The sequence below is a fragment of the Nannobrachium achirus genome (genome assembly GCF_963921795.1).
Source record: "Nannobrachium achirus genome assembly, chromosome: 3".
In the NCBI taxonomy this organism is placed as follows: domain Eukaryota; kingdom Metazoa; phylum Chordata; class Actinopteri; order Myctophiformes; family Myctophidae; genus Nannobrachium; species Nannobrachium achirus.
This window is the reverse complement of record NC_137812.1, coordinates 26,066,889-26,093,828: the sequence shown is the minus strand read 5'-3', so window position 1 is coordinate 26,093,828 and position 26,940 is coordinate 26,066,889. Positions and strand designations below refer to the sequence as shown.

The 26,940-nt window shown below is 42.9% G+C and overlaps 1 protein-coding gene across 1 annotated transcript in view; it reads right to left on the bottom strand.

Annotated features, from left to right (window-relative positions):
* The window catches only part of LOC308282129 (protein sidekick-1-like), a gene marked incomplete at both ends in the record, with an annotated part of 370,021 nt that overhangs the window by 78,419 nt on the left and 264,662 nt on the right, over positions 1–26,940 (bottom strand). The window contains 7 exons of the mRNA XM_080722473.1: positions 911–1,047; positions 12,496–12,669; positions 13,950–14,052; positions 15,520–15,687; positions 16,770–16,886; positions 18,728–18,922; positions 21,841–21,924. Of these exons, the coding sequence (XP_080578599.1) occupies positions 911–1,047; positions 12,496–12,669; positions 13,950–14,052; positions 15,520–15,687; positions 16,770–16,886; positions 18,728–18,922; positions 21,841–21,924 (978 nt within the window). The remainder of the gene's footprint in view (positions 1–910; positions 1,048–12,495; positions 12,670–13,949; positions 14,053–15,519; positions 15,688–16,769; positions 16,887–18,727; positions 18,923–21,840; positions 21,925–26,940) is intronic.

Here is a 26,940-nt window from a genome sequence, read left to right as displayed (position 1 = left end):
TCTCCACCACCTCCCCACACTCCCTTAATATCTCTCTCTCTCTCTCTCTCTCTCTCTCTCTCTCTCTCTCTCTCTCTCTCATGTATTTTGTCTCTCATCTTGTGGTGGTGTATTCGTGGCTGTTTGGGAGCCAGGGGGTGACTGTTGGAGCCGCCAAAAAAAATGACGGTCGCTATTACTGGCTAATGAAGTGAATGACCGGCGACTCCAGAAATATGCACAAATGAAATGGACAAATTTCCTCTTTGCCTCTTTGCTTTACAACGCCGATTAACATTAAATGCCGCTCCATTATTGTTTGACATTTTGTCCGCGGGGCCCATTCCCAAAGCAATGCCACACATGTCAGAATTCATTTACATATCCCTGCTCGCTATCGCTCTCTCTCTCCCAACCTCCAATTCTCAACAGTCAGAGGGTCAGGGTGAGTCTATAGCCATTGTGTTCCAATCTATCTTTCTTGTCATTTATGCAAGGGATGTTCTCATTTCCCTCTCTCCCTCTCCTTCTCCCTCTACCCCTCTCTCTCCCTCTCTCCCTCCCGCCTTCCATTAATCATTTGACAAAGCGCCAGCCGGCTGTTACAACATCTGAGTTAGAGAGAGATACAGAGAAAAACCGAGAGAGAGAGAGACGAACAGCCAGGAAGGACAGACGGGGTGCGGTGTGGTATAAAGAGGTAGAGCACTGTATAAGTCTGTTTTATGTAAATCAACGCTCATCAGCGTCTGGTATGGAAGCTGTTTGCTGCTCCGCGACCATAAAGTATGAAGAACACTTCATCCCACAAACACACACACACACACACACACACACACACACACACACACACACACACACACACACACACACACACACACACACACACACACACACACACACACACACACACACACACAGGGCTACGTACTGTTCTCAGAGAGCTCCAGCAGGTAGTGCAGAAGGGGGGAGTTTCCGTCGAAGGGTCTCAGCCAGGACAGGAGGACGGAGCGGGAGTCAGAGTCGTTGAGCTGGGCCACCAGGGAGCGGGGCGAGTGGGGCAGCTCTCTGGAGAACAACCCAAACACACACAGTATCATCCTCACAGTTCATTTCTCTATGAGAGTGGTTCTCAACAGGGGGTCCGGGACCCCTAGGGGGATCTCAGAGTTACTACAGGGGGTCCTCCAAATCTTTGTGTGATAGAGAGAGAAAAAAAATCTCCTTTTTAGCCCGATTCTTAACCAGATTCTGAGAACTTTAGCCAAAAATAGCCAGATCTACAAGCTCACAACGCCTCGCAGCGTGAGGCGTTGTGAGCTTGTAGATCGGCTATTTTCGGCACAGAGGTTTGGTGTAGAGGGGAGAAGTATTGAAGAGGTTAAATGTCTGAAAACACAAATTGACATGATTCCAAAATAACCTAATGATTGTGCTGGCAAAGAATGAAATGATATGGAATCTTTGACAAGGTTGTGGGGGTCCCTGCTTCACCTCTCTCTCTGCTAAGGGGAGCTTGGCCTGAAAACATTGAAGATCCCTGCTCTATTCGGCATTTGAGCAGCGGATCACCGTTTGGTGAGATTTTGCCTCTCAGACACCAAAACTTTGAATATTTAGCTATCGTTGGATTTTGTCCATGATTCCATGCTGTATTGATGTGGAGCCACCGGACTGATAACGGGTCACAATAAGTAACAATTCTTCTACATTCTGTAATTGTGTAGACTTCTTGTAAATTAAGTAATGCAGGTGTTTAACAATAATGTAACTCTTGAGAGCGTGAAATGAACCTCACAGGTCCATTTGGTTTCCTTTTAACACTCTCAAGAGTTAAAGGGTTTATTTGTTTATTTGGTTTATTTGATTACCACTCACACATTGAACCAAATGGACCTGGATTATACTGTGCACAACATGGACTCTCACAGGTTCAATTGTCAACATGTCTCAAGTGTCAACATGAAAAACAATGTGTAAACATATTCTGATTCTGCTTAAACAAACTCTGTTTTCCAAGGAGATTAAATTGCATAATGAAAGCAAGGCTTCAAGGGAATCAATCGGAATGGCAAGTTGTGCAAGATGTTAGTTGTGAATGGACGTCTTGTCTGCATGTTGACAGCCTCCCCGTCTTCATTGGTGTGTGTGTGTGTGTATGTGTGTGTGTGTGTGTGTGTGTGTGTGTGTGTGTGTGTGTGTGTCTGTGTCTGTGTCTGTGTGTGTGTGTGTGTGTGTGTGTGTGTGTGTGTGTGTGTGTGTGTGTGCGCTGGCGCGCGCGAGCGCGCCCCAATCTCTGATTGGCTTTAGACTCTTATTAATTTCATCAGACCACTGCAGAATTCTAAAAAACCCTTGAACCACCAGCATTAATATTCTACTGATGGTTTACACGTTTGAGTGATTACAACCAGATCTAACTGGCAAACAAACACATAGACCACATGAGGTGCACAGACTAACAATAAAATGGTGAGACAAAACGAAGATAGTCCAGTGTGGGTTGTCCCATGGTAGCTTTGAGTAGTAACACGTTACTACAGTAATACATTGCTGTATTATTACTTTCCCCAGTAACAATTAGTGTAATGAATTACATTGCCAAAACAGTAATAATATTACAGGAATTTCATTACATTTCAGCTTTATCTATTTAATTTATGGTTTACATAATGAATAAAATACTTATTAATCCTAGTAATGCGTTACTGTTACTACACCAGAATACAATTGATTGTCTGACCTAGATAGGCTATCAACCCATTAAGACCTGAGGCCCTACTATCATCCCATTGAATGGGGCTGTTATCACCGTTATTATCCCATAGCTATGGTCCAGTAGGTCCCTACTGGCCTAGCAGGATGCTCTGTTAGGCTGTTATCAGCCTTAAAGTTATACCATGTAACTTTTTTTATAAAACAAATCTTAAAATTGTCCTAACTGTTAAATCGCTAAAGTTTTAGAACACCCACTCCGTTATTTTCAGCTTCTAAAGCCTTCTCTTTATATGTTTTCTATGATCCTGGCCGGGGTCCGGTTTTCGCGGAAAAGTAACGTCATCTGCGTCATCTGTATACATTGTGTATACGTTGGCCAATCACATCGCAGATCATACACACATGATACACTACCGGCCAATCACAGCTTATCTGCCGTGTTTTCAGGAAGTAGCCTCGCTCAGCTACAGTGTTTACCATGGTGAAGGATTCTTAACCTCTTAATCCCCAAATCCTGGCCAGAGAATTACGTTCTATCATGCGTTCTACCCCTCCACGGATTTGTATCGGTCACGGTGGTTTGCGGCGCCGCTCCGGTGGTCCGCGGCGGTGGTCCGCGACGACTCCGGGCGAAAAACGGCCGGAAAAAGCAATACCGCTACTGACCACTAGTTTAGCAACTTACACAGTATAGCTTTAAATCATGTGCCGTCAGCGTGTCACATGACCTGTCCAAACAGACGTGCTGTGATTGGCCGGGAAAAGACACACTGTGATTGGTCGGAAAAGATGCGCTGTGAATGGCCAGTAGTCACTTTGATTGGCAGTTGGGATGAACGCTTCTCCCAAATGATGATTTACACGTCTGTGCCTATAGGGACATACAGATGCAAGACAGTAGATTTCCAGTGGGCAGATTGGCAGAACATTGGAACTGTAGATCAGCTATTTTTGCTATTTTTATGATCTTCTCTGACTTCGAGGTTTATCTACCTATGAAGGTGGATTCTGCTTTTCAATGAGAATGGAGCGGTTTCTTGCCATTCGCAGGTTTCTATAAAAATATGCATCATTCTCCATAAAAGGAAAAGGAAAAGAGCAGTAAAGCCTGAACACTTGAAACGGCACATCTGTAATTCGGACAGCGCTGTGAGATGGCGGAATCGGACTTCGCAACGTTCGGCACGTCGGCTCGTCCGCCTCAGCTCGTTCGGCAGTGCCTCTCGTGGCTCAAGTAACGTGATTCGATGCCAGGAGGTTTGGACTGAAAGTCCAATGATTAGCGAGGCACACTGCCGAGGCAGGTGCTGGAATGGGGTTTCGTTCTGTTTTTCAATGTGACTCCGCCCCGTGACAGCACATGCGTTAACATTGACTCACTCATAGAATGTCTGATAACATCCTACCAGAGCCAGTAGGGACCTACTGGGACCATAGATGATTTCTAGGTAGTTAGGTATCAGATGGTACAGTAGGTGGGTATATGTATGTCCCTGTGTCACGTCTGCTATTGTCTAAAAAAGATTAAGGACGGGGGATTACGAGGGAGAAGGAGACGGGCTTACTTTCAACACCTCAAAGTACTGAGATTATCTCGGTGGAAGAAGATACACAAAGAATATAAACCTGGGACTTGAGAGCCTCAAGGAGAGGGACGACTACCTGCAGGAGCACTGCACCATTATGAAGCCACTTACAGCAGAGATTGGATATCGCTGCTGTCGGCCAGAAACCTCACCATTCCATTTTTGTAAATTAATTAAGTGTCGCGCGAAAAGTACTGAAAATAGCCGCTCAAGCTCACGCCCGTATTTTGCGACGCGTTTGAGTGGTTTCAAAAGTTTCTAAATAATTAATACAAAAAAGAATGGTTTTGGACATACAAGGTTTCCGCCCGATGACATCTATTTTATAAGGGGATCACTGTTGTTATGGGACTTCATTACCAACCCTTGAAGTCCCGATGACAAGGACACTTGCCTTGAAAGCCCCCCCATAACGGATTACAGCTTGCCTTCCAGATGTCAGTTCCTAAACTAATTTTGCAAATTGGGCAGATTTGTTGCGCTGCACCATTTATGAAAGAAAGAGGGAACAGCTCTATTATGCTGCACAAAGTTTTCAAAGCAGTCAGTTTTTTTTTTATCAAATTATCAGAACAAAATGAGTCAAATTAATTATATTCGCATCACAGCAGCAACAGAAGATTAAAACAAACAAAGGGACCAATACATAGCCTAACCATTTTCGCCTGGGGTCTGCGGCCAAATACATGTTGGGGGTCCTTGGCACACACACAAAAAAAAAACCTTCTGATTTAGAAGACATTTTAAAAATCAGGCTCAGGGTGGGGGGGGGGGGGGGGGGGGGGGGTTTGGGGGGTCTATCTAATTACACTTGATACCAAGTAAAGTTATATTATTCTAACATTTTTAAGGGATTAATAAGAAACTACTATTACTAAGAAACATGCCCCGAAAATGTACACAGCCCACCCATCTGACCACTTAACACTCAGTGGTCCAATGGGTGGGCCGTGAACACTAAACAGCCTCTCTACCCACTCAGCTCCGGCCGCCCAGAAAATAGGGATACAGCATTGGGAAATAGGGATGGGACGATATGAAATACAAAAGAAATCGCGGTTTACAAAATCCATTATCCTAGGGCAGAACATTTGTCAAAAAATAGCAGATCTACAAGCTCACAACGTGACGCGTTGCGACGCGTTGTGAGCTTGTAGATCGGCTATTTTTTGGCAAAAACATTTGATAGAGGGTGGAAAAAAAGACTGTATCAAGTACGCATTGGGCCTCATTCATCAAGCACTTAAGACCAAAAATACGATCATATTTTGTTCTTACCGGCATTTAGGACGATTCTCAAGTTCGGGGTCAAATTCATCAATGTTTTTTGGTCTTGGATTTGTGCTGGAAATACGATGGAAAATACACCACCTCTGACCATGGTGTAAATCTTTGCTTATATTTAGGATGCTTTTTTCGGTCTGGAAATAAGCCATCAGCCCACGGTGCATATTTAGAATGCTTTTTTCTTCATGCAAAATCAATTTTAAATTGTGCCAAACATCAAATAAAATATGTATTAGTCCATTCTGCCCAACATGTGCCAACACATGTATTTAAAAAATAAAAGAATATGTCAATTTTCAAACAATTACATATTCAGTCGTGGAGTTTGTAACCAAATGGACCCGCCGATGGGGGACCACTCATGCACCGCATGATGACTGCCCGCACTCGTCCATTTGGTTTCATTTTAAAGAGTTAAGGATCTATAAAGGCCCAAGGGTCTGTTTGGTTACCAACTCTCCTTCATTTAGCCAGTAGGAGCGAGATCATTTAGCGACCTACAACCGGGTCGCGACGTGGTCGGTAGTTTTCAGCGACCGGGTCGCTAAATCGAGCGACCGGGTCGCTAAATCACCGACCGCGCCGCTAAATCGACCGACCCGGTCGCTAAATCTACCGACCTGCCTGCAGTTTTAGGTCGGTAGATTTAGCGACCCGGTCGGAAGATTTTGCGCCCCAGTCGGTCGATTTAGCGACCCGGTCGCTCGCTTTAGCGACGCGGTCGGTGATTTAGCGACGCGGTCGGTGATTTAGCGACGCGGTCGGTGATTTAGCGACCCGGTCGGGAGGTTGCGTGGCAGGTTAGCCTAACTGAGGTAACGGTCGGGAGGTTGCGTGGCAGGTTAGCCTAACTGAGGTAAGGTTACTGAGGTTAGGTTTAGGGTTAGGGTTAGGGTTAGGGTTAGTAGGTCGGTGGAAGCGACCACCGGTCGGTGGATTTACCTACCCGGTCGCTGGATTAGCGTCCCAGTCGGTGGAATTAGCGTCCCGGTCGATGGAATTAGCGTCCCAGTCGGTCGATTTAGCGACCCGGTCGCTCGCTTTAGTGCCGCGGTCGGTGATTTAGCGACCCGGTCGCTCCATTTAGCGACCCGGTCGCTCGCTTTAGTGCCGCGGTCGGTGATTTAGCGACCCGGTCGCTCCATTTAGCGACCCGGTCGCTCGATTTTGCGACCCGGTCGCTGAAAACTACCGACCACGTCGCGACCCGGTTGTAGGTCGCTAAATGATCTCGCCCTCTCTCCATTTAGCAGGAGACCACCAGACCACTTGTAATTAAACTTGGATTGAACCTTGTAAACCACTTTATTCTATTATAGTCTACATTAGAGCATTACGTTCAGCATCCATTTTGTAATCTGCGGGATCAGAACAGTTTTAATTCATATCCTATGTTGTCAATGTGATGCCGATATGTTTTTCTTTCCTTTTTTTCCTTTGTTTTTTGACGAGACAAGTTGAAGTTTTTATATGCAGCAAGTCCAAGTTCAAGTTCCTCTGCTGGCGAGAAGGTGGGGGGCGTCGCGACCCTCCACTGATTAGGCTTTAATTTATAATAGACTAGGCTACTGTAGGCCTATTGATCACATCAACACATAACGCTACACACAAAAGCAAAATAACTCTTACCTTCGGTCTGATAAGAATACATGTGGCTTTACAGGACAGTGTTGAAATATTAATAAAAAAAAAGAATTTCCCCTCAGTACATATAGGATAAATAATCAATAAAGCTAGCGACCTGGTCTGGTCCATATCGGAAAGCAGCCGTGTCACAGCTCATACTGTATATTCCTTCAACATTATCTTTTTGGCAATGTTCAGTAGAAAAGGATTATAATATCCATCCCATGTTTATTATTTTGTGATTGAGGACTAATCGTAGCCTTGTAAATGTGCCGATCTATAGAGAAGAAAAAATAGGCAGCCTATTCTTTTTTTTTCTCTCTTTTTTTTTTTTTTTTTTTGGACAAGACACAATTATGTTCAACAGCATAGCCAAGTTTAAGTTGTGATTAATTTCTAGTAGCCTATAGTGTGAATGGGTTCCCAGAGCAGAAAGTGCTTAGTCATGCTCTCTCTACCATATATGGTCCTGCCATAAGTACTATGGAAGCTGCTCTCTCGTTTTTACCCTTGTTTTTGCACTTAAATTTACGTCCAAATTCATCATGACATACACCTGTGGATAAGCACAAAATGGGATATACACACTGCTTGATGAATTTGACTGACGTTTGGACTTACTGAAATTTAAGATGAAATTTAAGGAAAAAATACACCCTATTTACGACCAGATTGATGAATGAGGCAGGAATGAGGCAGGTGTAAGGCAAGATGGGGCCCAGCTGGTTCTCCCCTGACTTGACAAGATCATATTAATTAATGAATGAGCTTAGCCACCGTGGAGCAGCTACCTTAACACGGTGTGCAAAGCTACACACGCACACACATTCTCTCAAGTGTCTTGTGGGATTTGAACCAATAACCTGTTGGTAATTAGTCTGTTTCCTCAGCCGCCAGCGTCTGTTAGCCTCCATGACCTCTTGATACCGAGCTAACGAGAATGTCTGTCTCTCTCTCTCTCTCTCACACACACACACACACACACACACACACACACACACACACACACACACACACACACAGTTTGTTTCCTCTCCAATTTGGTCAGGCATAAACAAGCGTCCAGCCCCCATCATGTCCGCTGCAGTCTGACATGTTTAATCTCTCATGTATTTCAGAGTTCACCCTCTGCCTCTCCCCTTCCCAGGGATTGTGTTAAAATACCATAAACGCCTTCTATAAATATTAAATATATAATACCAGTGTCTATTAATATATAATGGCCGCTACCTGATAGGATTTGCTTTGAATGAGAGCGTGCGTGCGTGTGTGCTTGCGTGTGTGTACGTGCGTGGTTAGAGACACCGTCTGGTAAGCAGAATGTCAGCGGTTCAACTCCCGACCCTGGTCTATGTGTTGTAGTGTCGCCTGAGTGGCCATCAGCTGGGTCTGGAACTGAAACTGACCAACAACAGCCTCCCCCTTCCCTTGCCTTATGTGTACCGTGCTGTTGCTGTTTTACTGTACAGTATGTGTGGAATCATTCCTTAAAGCAGCGGTCTTCAACAGGGGGTCCGGGACCCCTAGGGGGTCCTCAGGGTTACTACAGGGGATCCTCCAAATCTTTGTGTTGTAGAAAGAAAAAAAGAAAATCTCCTTTTTTACAAATTTTTAACCCGATTCTGAGAACTTTAGCCAAAAATAGCAGATCTACAAGCTCACAACGCCTCAAAGCGCGAGGCGTTGTGAGCTTGTAGGTTTGGTGTAGAGGTGAGAATATTGACAGCTCAAGTGGTTAAATATCTGAAAACACAAATTGACATGAATCCAAACTACACTGATGAGTGTGCTGTCAAACAACGAAACTACCGGTATATGGAATGAATCTATGAAAAGGTTGTGGGGGTCCCTGCTTCATCTCTCTCTCAACTAAGGGGTCCTTGGCCTGAAAATGTTGAAGACCCCTGCCTTAAAGGACATTTTTTTTTTATTGTAATTAGAGAAAAGATTCAAATGTTTTCATTTACTGCTTTCTATCGTTATAGCGATTTTAACTATTTTAACAAGTGGCTAAATATATATTCTTAGACACAACAAGCCCCATTCCCAAGATGCCCCGCAATCTTTCATTGGCTGATGTGACTTATGGGGGCTAGTAGTGCTACTGTAAATAGCAATAAAGAAATCGCCGGCTTATTGTGTCTAACAATAAATATTTAGCCATGTGTATGCATTGCTAAAACGATAGAAAGCAGTAGACTAAATGAAAGCATTCTAAAACTCATCCTTTCTTTTCTAAAATATTAACCAAAATTGTCCTTTAAAATGAAGAGAAGGTCAATATGATGTGTATATGCAGGCAAATACTTTACTTGTACAATCACTCGCTGACACACGTACGTATGTACGTACGTACGTACGTACGCACGCACGCAGGCACGCACAAACACACCTCTCTCTCCCTTTCTCTCCCCAGCGCACTAATTACGTGGAGATGAGTAGGTTTCCAACATAACAGCACAGTGCATAGCAGATGAGCCTAGGAGTCCCTGAGAGGTTTTTTCTGTGTCTGTTGATCCAACGTAGCTGCTACCAGCTGACAGTAATAAACACTAACTAGGAACAAGCTCACTTAACATACTGTACATTGGCTATAAAATAACTGCAATTTAATTGATTTGCTCCAACAATGGAGAGAGCACATATGGTATTTAATAGAGAGGGAGGCTATTAATATTGGAAATGTAGGCCATTATTTCACGAGTCAAGTGATATATTCTCTCTGGCTCTGTGTCAATTTACCTAACTGCCGCTTCCTCTGAAGTGGAATATAGACGGACGTTTCCCAAACAGTGGGCCGGAACCCAATTGTGGGTCGCAGACAGGTGTTTGTGGGTCCAGAGTAAATATCGCCTTTTATTTTTCCTTTACTACATAAAAAAATCTAAAAATAATCTTATTTCAAATGGTAAATGATGGCTTTATATAGCGCCTTTATCCAAGGCGCTTTACAGAGATTGTGCATTACATTCACCCATTCACATACCGATGGCAGAGGAAACCCTGCAAGGGAGCAATAGGGAGCAATAGGGGTTCAGAGTCTTGCTCAAGGACTCTTCAACACTAACTCTGGGGGAGCCCGGAAATATCAAAATAAAAACTAAAATCACAACTTTTCATCAATTAATAATAATTCCAACATATTTCAAATGTATTTCATAAATAAAATCTGAAAATCAAGTAATTCCCAACCATGAATAGCCTAAATAAAACACTGTTTAAGAAGCGAAAATAGCACAGCGTGGTGCAAAGCGACACGTTGTGAGCTTATAGATCTTTTCACTAGTTTGGGTCCCTTGGCAGACTTCTAATTGCTCTAGCGAGCTAAAAAGTTTGGGAACCACTGATATACTGTAGACCACAGACATCAGCCAGAACTGTGGATTTGAAAAGGCATTGATGCATCATGATAAAGGTGGGAACTTCACGGCATTGCTTTGGAACGTTTTGGAGAGAATAACACATAACATAATTAATGGTTATTTTCACTGAGAACTTGGGAGCTTGGTGAATCCTTTTTCATTGTCTAAATTACAATAGAACTTTCCAATACTGAGTGAATCAGTTCCTCTTGTCAAATTTGTGCATTTAATGTAATTGTGTCAGTATTGAAATGGATTCATTGAACTGTATTAAAAATTATAAGCCTGGTGGAATTAATGATTGAATCATTTCTCAAATGATCCTTGTGAGGTCAGAGATAAAAGCATTCACAGGCCTGAACCCTAATTGGACCCGTGAAATTAATTCTGACATCCGATTTGTTCCTTGACACTACAGAACCGACCCTGGTGACTCTCGTTATTATGGGTGCGTTCGGAAATGCGCACTCAGCACACTGGTGTGCCGTCGTTGGTTTATTCGGTGCAATTGGTGCGTTGTCGTTCGAAGATCCAGTGTGCTGCGCCCCCGGTCTTGTCTTGAGCGCTTCTCAGCGGTGAACAATGGCATAGGAAATGATAATAAAATGCACCATTTGCGGCCTGATTGGTCCTTTGGGCTTTCATTGTTACACACGCATTAACATGTAAACTAACAGCAGGTAGGCCAATGTTCTGAATGAAATTACCTTTCAGCAGCAACTGCTGCTTTTCAGAAAGTTTTCTTTCAGAGTTCAGACTGAAAAAGCGCACCGCTGCTCCTTAACTGGTCGTTCGTAAAGAAGCCACACTCTATGTCACCGCCCACTGCACTCACTAAAGTGAGCACACCCCCAGTGCGCATTTCCGAACGCACCCTATATAGACCTGTCAAAGCCAATAATTACAAACCTAATAATTGCAATTGTTATTTAAAATGCTGTTCTGTACGGTATATGCCAGTGATAGGCTACTCCATAAATGTAGTATAGCAGCTGTACAGTAAGCAGCCAGCAGCCTACAATAAGAGACAATGGAATTAGATTGCATGCTTTCACCTCGCTGAAGAAAGATTCCATGACCACACACCTTTGATATTGTCTCTCAACTCAGCTGGCATAGATGCGCAACTCAACATTACCCCTCCTTATTTAGATCTGCAGTGATCTGATCCTAGGTCAACCTAATCATCAGGTAATTACTGTAAGTTACACAGCACTCTATGCTTTGTTTTCTCTCCTGACAATACACTCTCATTCAATACTATTACAATGCAGCTGATTTGCATGCTGCAAGCCATTTTGTTCCTGTGTCTCTCAAAGTAAACAATCTCCCACCTGAGTTTATTGGACACAGGTATGTATTTATTTGCACGCAGTGTGAGACGTTCCTTGGTATTGGCTTGAGATGAGCTGTGCTGTTAGAATGCTCCAATATGGCCCGGACTGCTGGCCTAGTGGACAACTATGTTATAATGTAGCCTGATAATTCCAGTTCGAGTACCATTACTATAAATAAAGGCAGAAAAGCCCTTGCATGAAAGGTGGGCATCCTGGCTGTATCATTCTGAATGGTTGCTGTTTCTGCTGTGACACCTGAACTCAACAACCAAAGTGATGAGTGGTAAATGGTGCATAGGACCAATGCAAACACAATGTAAAGTAACAGCAAAGGTGATACACCCTCCCCTGGATGATGACCTCCACCTTTCTGAGCCTAATTATTCAAAAAACTACAGATTACAAAAAAACACTGAATGTTGAAAGGTCAGTTTTTTTTGTTGGTGTAACTGAGGTCGGGAAACATGAAAAAAAAGCCTAAAAATAAAATAAATGTAAATTTGTCATAAGACATTTAACACACACCCGTCTCCTTGGAAAAAAAGAATGCTCCAAAAATATAAAACATATAAAACCCAAAAAGAAAAGTGCCAAGCTCACATGACTTCGAGGCGGGCCGAGTGGGAGTCGTTGCCAGCCCGCGACGTCACGGTGCAGGTGTAATCCCCGATGTCACCTGACCAGGTCTGGCCAATGGTGAGGGTGCCCTGCCGCACCGAGACACGCCCACCGCTGGAGGGAAGGACCACGACTCCACCGCGATCCCAGCGGAAACTAGAGAGAGGGACACAAAGTGGCCATTGAAATCGCCTATTTTTTTTATTTTTTTTTACCAGTGGCATACCTAAAACGTCATTGTAGGCCTAATGCAAATCAAATGAAAGAGAGATGTACTGTAGCTCTACTTACAGTAACAACTGCATCATTAGCCATTTGGCAGCTAAACAATCTGGGTAATCTATTTTAAGTAGATTGTTTGATTTGATTAGTTTTCCTTAGCCATAACTATCTATTTTCACAAATGTATTTTCTGTAAAAAGCCATTTGTGTTGAATGTGGGCAAAGTCATAAATAAGTTAAATAACATTGTGAAGCAATTGAAAGAGAGATGTGCTCAGCTATCTTTAATGTAATCCCACTTTATAGCAGGCAGACAGATATCAACCCAGACAATTAGCAGACAAATGTACATTAGTTTGTTTTAGTGCTTGTGTGGAATAATAATGCTAATTGCACAGAATTATTAAAAAGAGAAAATGTAGCAAATTACTTTGATTACAAATTGTGTCATTGACAGAATATAAATGGAATTCCAAGCCATACAATAATGCAAATTGCAGTTGTCTTAAGTTATGTGGAAATAAAGCAAATAAAAGAGAGAAGTTATGAAGTAATGTCATTTTATCAACTGGCCCGTGGCCCCTTGACATTTTTGTAATGTGGCCCACAAGTTCAGAAGATTGAGTATCCAGGTGTTGTTGCTGTATGTACACACGCACACATAGGGTTGGGATCCTTTAGGATTTTTAAGATTCTGGTTCCTTAACGGTCCCCTCTTAACGGTCCGATTCCTTACCGGTTCCGTTTAAAGGAGGAGTGCTTTTCTAACGGCAATCTGATGTTATTCCGTCCATTAACAAGTGGTAGAGGAGAGAGCGAAAAACTGGGAGATGGGTTAGATGGGAGATGGGAGGGGTCTAGCGTCAATTTGCCTTTTTACAGAAGCTGCACAGAAAGACCCATTGGAGACATTTACGCCATTATGAAAGTCTAACGTAAAAAAAGGAATTGTCGAGCCATACAAATAAGCGATTTAGTGTAAAATCCCACTGCTCGCAGTCGGAGCTTGAGAACCACCAGAATTGTAATTGTATAGCAGACCACATGCCAGCTCTGACAGTGACATTAAAAAAATCTGATGTAACCGATCCTGGGTTCCTCAATGTTGGATCAGGTTCCTCCGAGTCCGGATTCCAACCCTATGCTCACGCACACGCACACGCACGCAAGCACGCGCACACACACACACACACACACACACACAAAGCAGGTACCTGACAATGACCCTGGGGTCATGTGTGGCGTTACAGTTGAGCGTTGCCGTGGTCCCTTTGATGACGCGCTGGTCTGATGGAGGCACAGAGATGGCTGTACGACCTGAAGACAACAACAACATCAACAACGACATCAGCAACACGTTGTACCTGTCAGCAGGAAGGGCTCCTGGGTGGCTCTGGAAAAGATACACTCTCTCCCCTTGTTTACGCAGGCAACAGTGTTCATTATTCAGATGGTGGATAATATGCATGCCTGTTCAACTGCAAAAATAATGAGAGCCTTCCTTCCACTGCTAATTAGTCTATAATTTACACATGCAGATTTCCTCTGAAAGAACACACGCAGGCACGCTTGCTCGCGCACACATACACACACACATGCAGGCACGCACACACACACTTCTATTTATCAAATTCTGCTTATAGTCTATTAGTCATGCTTGTACTGCCCAGATATTAGTCATTACGTTGTGTAGTGGATGCAAAACTCGAGATATGGGGTGTGTGTGTGTGTGCGCGCGCGCGCGCAGTGTGTTTCCCTCTGACAGTGCTACTGAGGGAAGCACACTGCAAGCCATATGTTTTTCTCTTCCGCGCTCCATGCCCCGCCTCCCATGTCTTGCGATTGGCTATAGCTGCACTTTGCTCTGCCAGTCACAAGATGGGGGAGGCAGGACAAGGAGCGTGAGATAGACAAAACTTTTATCAACACAAGTTTCTGCAAGAACCCTAATGCATTTCAGAGAATCTTTGAAATCTCTCCTCAAAACACTTTAGAAACGTTATATCTATCAGAGACCAGAGAGTGGTACCAGGCATCGACTTTCAAGGAACCATGAATACCGTCATCCCAAATAGAAAAAAGGTATACAGGGTAGGGCTGTCACGATTACAAATTTAAGTTGTTAAGTTTAAGTGGAACAAATGTTAAGAATGTTATTTAGATAGCACGTTGTTTAGACATAATGCTAGTTCCATTCCATCGTTTACTCGGTATCCTAGTTTCTTTGAGGCACTACATATTTCTCTCTGCACTCTACTAACGTGAATATTTATCTTTGTTGTTTAATGACAAGACAAGAGCTCTGCTTATTCCGATCTCATACTTGTAAGTCGCTCTAAATAAGAGCGTCTGCTAAATGCCTAAATGGTATGTTGTATGTTCCTACTAACTCAAGGCCATGCAAGGTGACGTGACCCGACCGAACAGAGCCGTCCAGTTTAAATCACACTGCTCCACAGAGGACCAGGCCAACCTTAAACTAATCTGACCAGATTTAATGTGCAACAGCGCAGCAGACACACAAATCAGCCAATCGATATAGGCTGACCAGCTAATCAATCATCCCCCTTCACCTGGCCAATCAAATGATTACCTGACCACTAAAGCGGATATCCAATCAGGCCTCTTGTTGGTGACCTTGGGTTAATGAGAGCGGACATCTACGAATGAATTAGTGTCTATTCAACACAAACGATATCGAATACTAGTCTAGAGATTGTTTATTTGTGTGTGTGTGTGTGTGTGTGTGTGTGTGTGTGTGTGTGTGTGTGTGTGTGTGCATACTCCAGACGGTGAGTGCAGCAGTGGCATTGATGATTCCTTCGGAGTTGGAGGCGACGCAAGTGTATTCTCCTGAATCCTGGAGGCTGACCGGCTGAACCTGCAGACCTCCTGACTCCAGCAACATGAACCGTGGGATCTGAACCGAGCCACTGGCCAGGATCTGAGAACCTACACACACAGTGAGGGAAGTACAAAGAGAAACATGTTCCTTAAGGAAAAGTACCAACACCACAATGTAAAAACACTCTGTTCCAAGTAAAGGTTCGGTATGCAAAATGTACTTGAGTAAAAGGACTAGTACAAAGTGTACTTAGAGTGCCAAAAGTAAAAGTACTCATTGTGCAGAATGTCCCATTTAAAATTTTCAAGATATATACAAATCCTTTGAACATAGCAGATCTACAAGCGTTGTGAGCTTGTAAATAGCCGGATTATATACTGTAGTGTAAGGCTGAAGGAGTCAATGTATGTTTTGTAATAATAATACAAATCGATACAAAATTTAAGAACAATATTTGCCTCTAAGATGTAGGAGAAGTACAAGTATAGCAAATTGGAAATACTCCGGTAAAGTAAAAATATCTAAAAATTGTACAATTCTTGAGTAAATGTACTTAGTTACTTTCAACCACTGCGCGCGCGCACGCACACACACACACACACACACACACACACACACACACACACACACACACACACACACACACACACACACACACACACACACACACACACACACACACACACACACAGAGAGAGACACACAGAGACACACACACAAACATGAAATATTTATTTATGTCCACATAAACAAAAGTACAAGAGCACCTTGTACAGAGGACATAAACACTGGCAGTACAAGTCAGACAATAAGAAAACAGCCCAGTTACAAAGTGTCTAGACAGCACAACATTGTTCTATACAATATTATGGTGACATACTTGTCAGACACGGCAGACATCATTCACGGATACAGGAAACGCACACGCACACGAGCGCACGCACACACACGCACACGCGCACGCACGCACGCACGCACACACGCACGCGCACGCGCGCACACTTTACGACCTTGCTTTCAGCCTTGAATCCATCTTTCCTGGGAATGAATGCAGTGTCAGTCACGCATGGGTGTGTGTGTGTGTGTGTGTGTGTGTGTGTGTGTGTGTGTGTGTGTGTGTGTGTGTGTGTGTGTGTGTGTGTGTGTGTGTGTGTGTGTGTGTGTGTGTGTGAGAGAGATGGTGCAGTACCTTTGCTCCAGGTAATAGAAGGTTTGGGGGCTCCAGTGGTCTGGCAGGTAAACAGGGCAGTGTGGCCATTGGTTACTGTCTGTTCAGATGGGGGTTGTAAGAAGGCGGGGGCTACACCTAGCATGCACACGCACACGCACGCATGCACGCACGCGCGCACAGACACACACACACACACACACACACACACACACACACACACACACACACACACACACACACACACACACACACACACACAGAAACATTCGGGAAGAACAAGGTAACCTTGTATGAACAAAACTATAAAAACATGTATTATCATTTTTAAAAACATTTTCTAAATAGTGAACATTTTCACTACTTTAATTTATTTACAAAAAGAAATATGGAGATACGAGGATTCTGGCCGACATCAAGGACATGCAGCTGTGTGCGTAACGTAACAAAACAGTAGCAGCAGACTAAGTGGCCGTTGTGCTGCTTTTATGTGAAGTCATAATGTCAGACAATGGATAAACGCAGAGGGACAAGACAGTGGTTGTCAGGGGAACAGCTTGTCCTTGGTATTATTAGCATTGGTGGAAAAAGCACTCATTTTCCTCGTCATCAACATTTTTGCAAATCTTTGGCAAATCGAGTGGCAAAGTGAGTTTAACGTCGTTTAACATTGTTTAATGCAATCAGATAACAGTTTTTTGCCACTCAGTAGGTGTTCCCGCATAACTTCCGGGTACGACGATGATGTCACGCGCATACCGTCTATAAGTAATGCAAAGTTTTTGCTTCTGCTGGTCCCTGGAACGAAATATTTTGAGATGGTGGTCCGTCGCCAAATACATGTCATTTTGGGGGTCCTTGATATGGAAAAAGTTTGAGAATCACTGATTTAGAAGAGAGATTGAGAAGACATTTATAGAATCGGGTCAAAAATATTCAAGACTTTTCGAATTTTCAAGATTTTTCAAAATAGCAGATCTACAAGTTTGCAGCGTGGCACTCGGTGCCGCGCTGTGAGCTTGTATATCTGCCATTTTTTAATAGTTAAAGCGTAAAATAATGGTTAATGTGGTTCCAGGTCTTAAAATATGGAGATGAGAGGTTTCTGCCCGACGATTTGGCAGTAAACGGTGCTTGGGTGCGATGCTGGATCCTCTAGGGAATGCACCTGCAGTACTGAGTGTCCGTGTCTCTCCTCCAATAAATATTAAATTAAACACCCGTCTCAGGATGGTACTTTCTGTCTTTTAATAATTGAACAAGCCATTTTTCCCCCCTCCTAAAGTTGTGATGATGTAACTGATTTAAACGTAACTCTTTTACGATGTGTAATTGTTTCTCTGCGGTGTGTTCTATTCATAGAGCAGCGTATAAATTTGCTGCTTTCTGTTCTTGTCAAGTTCTCGCTTGTGATTGAAAAGAGCGTAGACCAGTAGTTCACAAACTACTTCGAGCCAAGGACCCCCAAATATGCTGCGGACCCCCATATGAAAATGTTTGGTGCCAAAGACCCCCCAGGAGAGAAGATTTATGTCAAAAAAGAAAAAAGGATCTGCGTTTCGCTCCGAGCTTGTAGATCTGCTCTAGATCCACTGTGAGTGTGAGGTAGGGATGGGACGATAATCACGATAATCAAAATATCCCCACCATCCATTATCCTGTGGCGGAACATTTGCCAACGCGATGCGTTGTGAGCTTGCAGATCCGCTATTTTATGGCAAAGAGATTTGGTAGAGTGTGAAAAGAAACTGTATCAAGTCACAGACCCTCTATAATACCAATTAAAGAGGGTTAAATGGTACCAGATATGCAGCTCGGCCAATAAAAGATGAATTGATCCAAGTGCATGACGGAGGATAATTTTAACGATAAACTAAAATCTCCACGATAGGATTATTGAGTGTTTTTTAACACGATAAAATCGTCCCAATATCGACCCATCCCTAGTGTGAGGCGTGTGTGCGTGTCTTCATGCTCACTGGAGACGATGAGCTGTGTGTGTGCCATGTTCTCTCCGGCAGCGCTGCGGGCGATGCACTGGAATATGCCTCCGTCTCCGGGCTGCACCCGCCGCACCGTCAGCCCAGCCGCCGCCGTGATCTTGTAGCGAGAGTTGGCCAGTCTGGACAGAGGCACCGTGTCCTTGTACCACTCTACCCTGGGCTGTGGCACTCCTGTAGAGGGGAAAAAGAGCAGACTAAGGTAAAATTGACGGTTCATGTGGTTAAATATCTGAAAACATGAATTGACATGAACACAATGACGATTTTGCTGTCAAACGATGAAACTATATGGATTCTATGAAAACGTAAATGGGGGTCCCTGCTTCATCTCTCTCTCAACTAAGGGGTCCTTGGCCTGAAAACGTTGAAGACCCCTGCTTTAATTCATTAATCAGACACAATCAAAATGATGCAATGCAGGATCATGATTAGATGTCTCGATATACACTACATTATACAACACAACACAAGTGTCTTTTCCATATGAAGAAGACAGAACAACATTTCATTAATTGCTTTGCCCTTCTTTTAGCCAGTCCAATAATTTGTACATGTTGTAGTCCTCGTACACACAGCTTATGGGCATGACCTAAGTTGGCACACGCACACACTTAACACTAAGAATCTCCACCACCGAGGTGTGGCTCATTATGACAAAGTGACAAAAACCCACACTCCACTGCTTCCATGTATAAAATATGCATACTGGCATGATGATCGCCACTAATAATATATTGATTGAAGGTGTGGGCAGTAAGGGCAAGGGTGGCACTAATAATATAATATTGATTGCAAGGGGTGGGCAGTAAGGATAAGGGTGGCAGCAGAGGCCAAAAAACACAGTGAATAAAAGATGTGAGAGGAGGAGGAGAGCAGAGATCCAGAACAATGAGCAGCTCAAAGTTCATTCCACTCTGTAAATGCATTTCTTATTGCTGCAATGTGGAGGAGCTGAAACCCAAGGATTTTACTCTCATTGTATAACTGGATGTATATCGATAACAAAATAAACAAATCATGAATGTTACCGTGTACACTAAATGTTGTTTTAACTGTCTTTTAGAAAATATATATCCTCATGATCACTTTTCAATACAAACATTCATTTTTAGCTGTTCTGCCAGTTCTCCCCCCATGTAGTCCCAGTCCCTGCCAGGGGTGGACTGGGCATCTCGCATACCGGCCCAGTGGGCCGACTATAAGTGGGCCTCTGGGCCCCCAAAAAATATTCTGTGACTACTTGAAGAGGTAAAGAAAGCGGAAAATCGACTGCTCAACTGCCTGCTCAACAGATCACCCTCCTCACCCCGGTTTCCAACACCGCGTCAACACGGCCAATTGTGTTCATTGGAGCATCCAAGCCAAGCCGGCATGCACAATGGAGGATTCAAAACCCCCAGCCTCCAACACCACGGTGGTGGGCAGGAACCTCAACCCTAGCAGCACCCCGGATGCCCCCGCCAAATAAGAATTGGCATGTTCAATAAAACGCAATGAACTGAAAACAATCCATTCAGTTTCCGTCTCTCTCACTGGTAGAGTTTCTCACACCTGCTGCAGTATATCTTTCAGTTGCGTAAAGTAACTAAGTAGATTTACTTAAGTACAATTTTGAGGTATTTGTACTCTACTTGAGTATTTCCAATTTCCAATGCTTTCACTTCTACTCCACTACATCTTGGATCCAAATATTGTACTTTTACTCCACTACAATTATTTGAAAACTCTAGTTACTTGTTACTTTGCAGATATTAAGTGATTGTATTATAAAACATACATTAATCCACTTTAGACCTATTTTATACCTAGGCTATTTGAAAATAGTCTATCTAATTTATTTACTGATATTTTTAAACAGTACATTTCCTCTCTACTCTACCCTGTGTGCCCTTTATCTGTTTTTCTTCCTCCATCTCTTTCTCCCTCTCTCTCTCTCGATCCCTTGTTGATGGCAAAGGGGATAATGTCAGCTCGCATTAAAATAGAACACGCCTACTACAGCCTGGTGGGGGACATTGGGGGGTTTGAACAGGTGTGGTGTGTAGGCGAAGCACTACAGTATGTGCTGTCAATAACGATGGCACTCTACAGCTTGCTTTCTAAAAAATAATAATAAAACAAAAATAATAATAAGAAATGTTGTTCTAGGTCTGCGGTTGAATAGAATCATTTGATCGTCATGTTTTTTCTTGTAATGCAAAAAAGGTTTTAATAAAGTGGTCTTAAAAATCAAAAATCTCTCTCTCGCTCTCCTTCTCTCCATTCATACCTCCTCCAGGCTGAAGCTATTTAACTACTGTATCAGACTACTGAGGAGGAACAGCTACTCCCCCTACGTGAGAGGAAGAGAGAGAGAGGGAAAGAGAGAGAGGTGTGCATGTATGCTTACATGTACATGCGCACAAACAGGTGGTGTTGTGTGGTGTGTGGGGGGGGGGGGGGGGGGGGGGGGGGTGTAATCCAGTTAGACAAAGGCATCAGAAGTGCAATTTTCAGACATGGTGTCAGGATGTTAAACTGCTACACGGCTGCTGTCCAACTGCGTGCGTGCTTGCGTGCGTGCGTGCATGCGTGCGTGCGATTAAGTGGTGGATGGAGTCACCTTGATGGCTCTGGAACAGAACATATACTTTAGTAGACTACTACTTACTCTGGGAAAACAAATGTTCAAGGAACAATGGGAAACAAATGTACACAGACCAGTGGAAACAAAATACACTGCCCAAAGGTCATGCCCACTTGCCCGAAAGTAAATCGTCCATTATAAAATGATAGGTGTGTGTCTGTGTGTAGGAGAGAGGGAGAGAGAGTGCTCTGGCAACGTTCAAGTGTTTATAGACAGATATCTTGTGAAAGACCCCGCCAGGAAACCTAAAAGCAAACTCCACTTTCCCCAAACGTTTTATTTACTTGCCACGGGCAGTCGGACAACCGTTAGTGTCAACCCCTGAGCTACTTACAGTATGTGTGTCAATGTTCCCCTAGGCTGAATGTCCAACTGTCTTTGAGCAAGACACTTACACAGTAAATGCTTTCAATGAGAGAGTTTTTGCTTTGCAATGTTTCGCACACAGAGAGAGAGAGCTTACCTGTAGCCAGGCAGGGGATGTCTACATTCTTGTCCATGTCAGCGAGTGTCTTCCTCTTGGGCTTGGAGGAGAAGGACGGGGGCTCTGCAGGGAGAAGACATCCATGTTAGGAGAACTTGGCGAGAACAGAATATGACGCTCTGAATAGAATACACAGCAGAGAAACAACTGCACATACTGTAGCCTAATGGTTGCAAGGAGATACTGTAAGTTTATATCAGTTATATCAAGTTTAGGAAAAACAATAAAAGACAAATGAAAACCAAATGAGATGTTTTGTTAAATGATTAAGAGGCATAAAGTAACATTCCGAGGAGGGTATTTATTTAATATTTATCGGAGGAGGAGAGACATGGAGACAACTGTAGCAGCGTTCCCTGGAGGATCCAGCATCGCACCAAAGCAGCGTTTGCACTTCCACACGCCTCCTGAAATCTCTCCCACAGAAACCACTAATAACACCAAGGACAAGCTGTTCCCCTGACAACCACTGTCTTCTCCCTCTGCGTTTATCCATTGTCTGACATTATGACTTCACATAATAGCAGCTGAACGACCACTTAGTCTGCTGCTACTGTTTCGTTACCCAGCAGCCTTATGGCACCACGTTATGCACACAGCTGCTAATGTTTTACCAAAAGAATACGAACACACCTGCACGTGATGCTAACGTTACTAAATATCTTGTAATGTATTACACCTGTTTTCACATTACGTTCACAATCTGTACATACTGTAGGTGTGTGTGTGTGTGTGTGCGTGCGTGCGAGCGTGCGTGCGTGCGTGTGTGTGTGTGTGTGTGTGTGTGTGTGTGTTTCAATCTATTTAAACCATTAAAACCGGGAAAGCATCTGTCATTTCATTTTAGATTTTAGCGATACATACTGTAGAGCAACATACGTTTTATTTGTATTATATATTTTCTAGGTCTGGGATGCGATTAAAAAAATTAATCGAATTAATTACAGGCTTTGTAAATTAATCGCAATTAATACAGAATGAGTTAATATTTGACCCGAGAAGCTTTTTTTTTTTTCAAGTAAAACACATTTTGTTGTATGAGTGAATCAACGAGTGAGTTTTTTAAATCTAAATTTCGCATCCACTGGGCCAAGCAAACTTCTACTTCTCCCTTTGCGTTTGTCGTCTCTTCTTGGTTGGTGCATCGCTATGATCGGTATGCCTGAAACTGAAGGTTCTGTGGTGCAAAAACTAAGTGCGATTAAAATGCGTAAATGTATTTAATCGTGTAAATTTTCTGTCATTAATTAATCGCAATTAATCACTTAAAGTCCCAGCCCTAATATTTTCATAAAACTCTTTAGAACGGTGGTTCTCTTGCAGAGCGTCACAAGCTTGTACATCTGCAATTTTGAATAATTTTGAATTCATAAACAAAATTATTCTCTTCCTTGGCAGGAAACATTTTCAGAAGGGGCGTCACACGGCCAAATGAATATCAATTTGACAGGTCCTTGGCACGAAAAGGTTTGAGATCCGCTAATTTAGAAGGCGTTCGTAGAATCTGCCACAAGTTTATTCTCTCACTGTACTGCACCCCTGTCCTCTCTCTTCTCATGGAGTACTACAACATGATGGAGTGGGCACAAGAAAAAAGATTTCCACCCACTGCTTTACACCTGCAAACCTGTGATGTGATTAACACAACTGATACTGATTAGTAATGCCCTTCTGTCGTTGACTGGTGAATAGTTTAGTTTGGGCAAAGCTACAATCTTTAAGACTTACAAATTATGTTTTCTCCCTCTCGCCGATGGAAAGAGGTCACTACACCCGACGTCTAAACTACAATAAAGATGGTGGTCAGGCGTTAGCTTCAAATAACGTTTGACTACCAATCAGTGCCTTACTGACACCAGGGTCTCAATGTCCCAATGGAAAATATAGGAAGACCACCTCCAACCATTGCAGACAAGGTTAGTTATATATACATAGTATTAACATACTGTATAGTACTCTACCAAAAAATATTGGTTAACATTGATTTAAATAAGTCCCGGATTGGGTTATTAACTGAGAACTGCTCAGACAGCAAAAAAACAGAAAAAGATTAAAAACAAGTTGTTATGTGCAGGTGGGCTTTAGAAAGAAAGTGGAAAAAAACATCCTTTCAAAGCAAAACACTGAGAGAAAGGAGCAAATCAAGATAATGAGACAAAATGCGTGGGCTGAACCTAGACAGGCAATGTAACGGTTCAAAGGATAAAAATGTTAATAATAATACAAATAATAAAATAAGTTTGACGTAGAGTGGAAACAGAATACAATATAAGAACCCCTACATGCAGAAGATCAAAACAACATAATTTATCTCTAACCGTTAGAGATAAATTATGTTGTTTTGATCTTCTGCAACCACTGCTGGTTCTCAAACTTTCCAGGCCGTGACGTGACCACCCAAAATAATCACATGTGAAATGGGGACCCCCCCCCCCCCCCACCCTGAATAGCACTTGGAATTGTAGGAGCCTGATGCATTACATTTAGTTTGACTCGGTTCCACAGATCCAATTTGTTTTGACAAAGTTTGACCAGCTTTTTATAGTATAGTTTGTTGATTACTTTTGATGCAGTAATGGTCTTTCTCCCCCTGGAGGTCCTGACCCACAGGTTGAGAACCACAGTCTCATGTGTTAGCAAATCAGCATAATATGATGTGAAAGAAGTGAAGTCAGCAAGTGTTCCCTGACTTTCAACGACGCTTTCATTCTGCAGCGCCACGCTGACAAAAAAAACAAATAAGCTTCAGCTGAGCGAATAGAACCAAATCACATTTATTTAATGCAATCCTGTCAACGTTTGCTATACAGATGCTACTGGTGTAATATGTGAAAATCACTGTTCACAAGTCAATAATAATGTACAAATCTAAGGGATTGTACAGATCCTTCTAAAAAAATAGAATATTGTGTGAAAAAGCATTGCAGATGCCCTCGCAGCCCAAATCATAACCGACTTCAGGAACTTCCCACTGGACTTCAAGCAACTCTGACTTCAGAAGGCTGACATTTCTCTATTATAAATCCTTGTTTTGAGTGGTCTCATGTAATATTTGAAAATGGACTTTTGATATTCATGAGCTGTATGCCATAAAAATTTAAAGATTTTAACAAAAAAAGGTTTGGAATAATTCACTGAATGTCCAATGTATCTAGAATATATGAAAGTTTCAAGAAATATATGAAAGTTAGGGTTAGAAATTTTACTTTTACACAATATTCTAATTTTTCGAGAAGGATCTGTATACTATACCCAGGTAAACAACAACAACAACAAACATCAGATTATGTGCCCTATTTAGACAATCTAGGCCGGCGCATATCTAAAACATGGGACGTACATTGATTTAGCTATTTACAGTAAACTGCGCTTATCTGGGCACTAAAGGTCAGCGCATGGCGTTAAGGAATTGTACTTAAGACTCCTTAGTCGTGGGTGTGTTACGGGCGTTGAATTCAGACCCTTCAGTCAGCCTAATGTTAGACCAATTAGTGTCGGCTTGCATTACCTTTAAGAATCTCCTGCGCCCTCATTACGGCACACTGTTAATTAAAGGACCGATTCAGCAACTTGGAGGAGACAAACTGCTGAGTGAAATGGCGTTCCACAGTCTTATGGGAGCAGAATTAATACGGTGATATAATGGTGTCAGGACTCAGAGACACAGGGGACACCAGTGGTGGTCTGGAAAGTAAGGACATTTACTCATGTACTGTACTTGTACAAATTTGAGAATTTCATATTTCCAATACTTTTACTTCTACTCCACTACACCTCAGAGGCAAATATTGTACTTTTACTTCACTATAATTATTTGAAAGCTTTAGCTACAAGTTACTTTTTTTTTTTTTTTTAGATATTTTTGGGGGATTTTTCTGCCTTTATTGATAGATGCACAGTAAGCTGACAAGAAACAGGGAGAGAGAGAGAGATGGGGGCGTGACACGCAGCAAAGGTCGTCAGGATCGGGACACGAACCTGCGCTGACGCTGCAAGGCTGGTCTGGATTACCGGCCTAAGTGCCTGGACTAGTTACTTTGGATTATTATTACAAAACATACATTGACAATGTCAGTCAGCCAAATATGCATTTCGGTCATTTGAAAATAGCCGAACCACAGAGAAATGGGTTGTTCCGGCCAATAAAATGCTGCGAAATGTTCCAGTCATCTAGGGAGACTAAACTAATTTATTTCACTTTAAGATAACTTTTCTCAGTGCAAACATGCACATGAGTGCATGCGCCCACGCACACGCACACGCACGCACGCACACACACACACACACACACACACACACACACACACACACACACACACACACACACACACACACACACACACACACACACACACACACACACACACACACACACACACACACTCTTCACTGACAAGAGGCTAAGAGCACAAGCAGAGAGAGATAAAGAGAGGGGAGAACAGGTGTATGACACTATACGCCAACGAATCCCTCTCTCTCTCTATAGATATTGACATGTAACAAGGGCCGATTATAGTTCCGTATGTTTGATTTTGTGTACGTTTTGGGTGAGAGAGTATGTGCAGTAATTGCGTCGACATGCTTAGTTCGTCTACGGTTTGTGTGTGCCGACCCGCTCTCCGCTCCAATTCTGCTCCCATTGGGGCCACATATTGCGCCTCGCAGCACAGAGCACACGAGAGCAGAACAGAGCAAAGCGAAGCAATTCTCAGCGCGCCCCCGACCAGGATTTCACTCTAATATCTCTGTCATCCACACAAGTCTTTTTATAAATACTTTGTGTCAGTTAACATTATATCACCAGCCAGTCAAAGGATAGGCTATAATGATTCGAAACGCAAGTGAAATGGATTTTGGCTGAATGAACCACACTCAGCTTGAGTAGCTCCCATCTCTCGAATCTGGTGATTAATCAATAAGAGAACGGCATTCAAGCCACGGAGCTTTCCATGTTGGTATCATAGAGGTATAAGAACGACATCTTTTCACTCTTTTTGCAGAGGAAAAGCTCACTACTGCCCCTACGGTTGACAACGGTGGCTATGGGTACTTCTTGCTACGGACAAATCCAGTACGTTC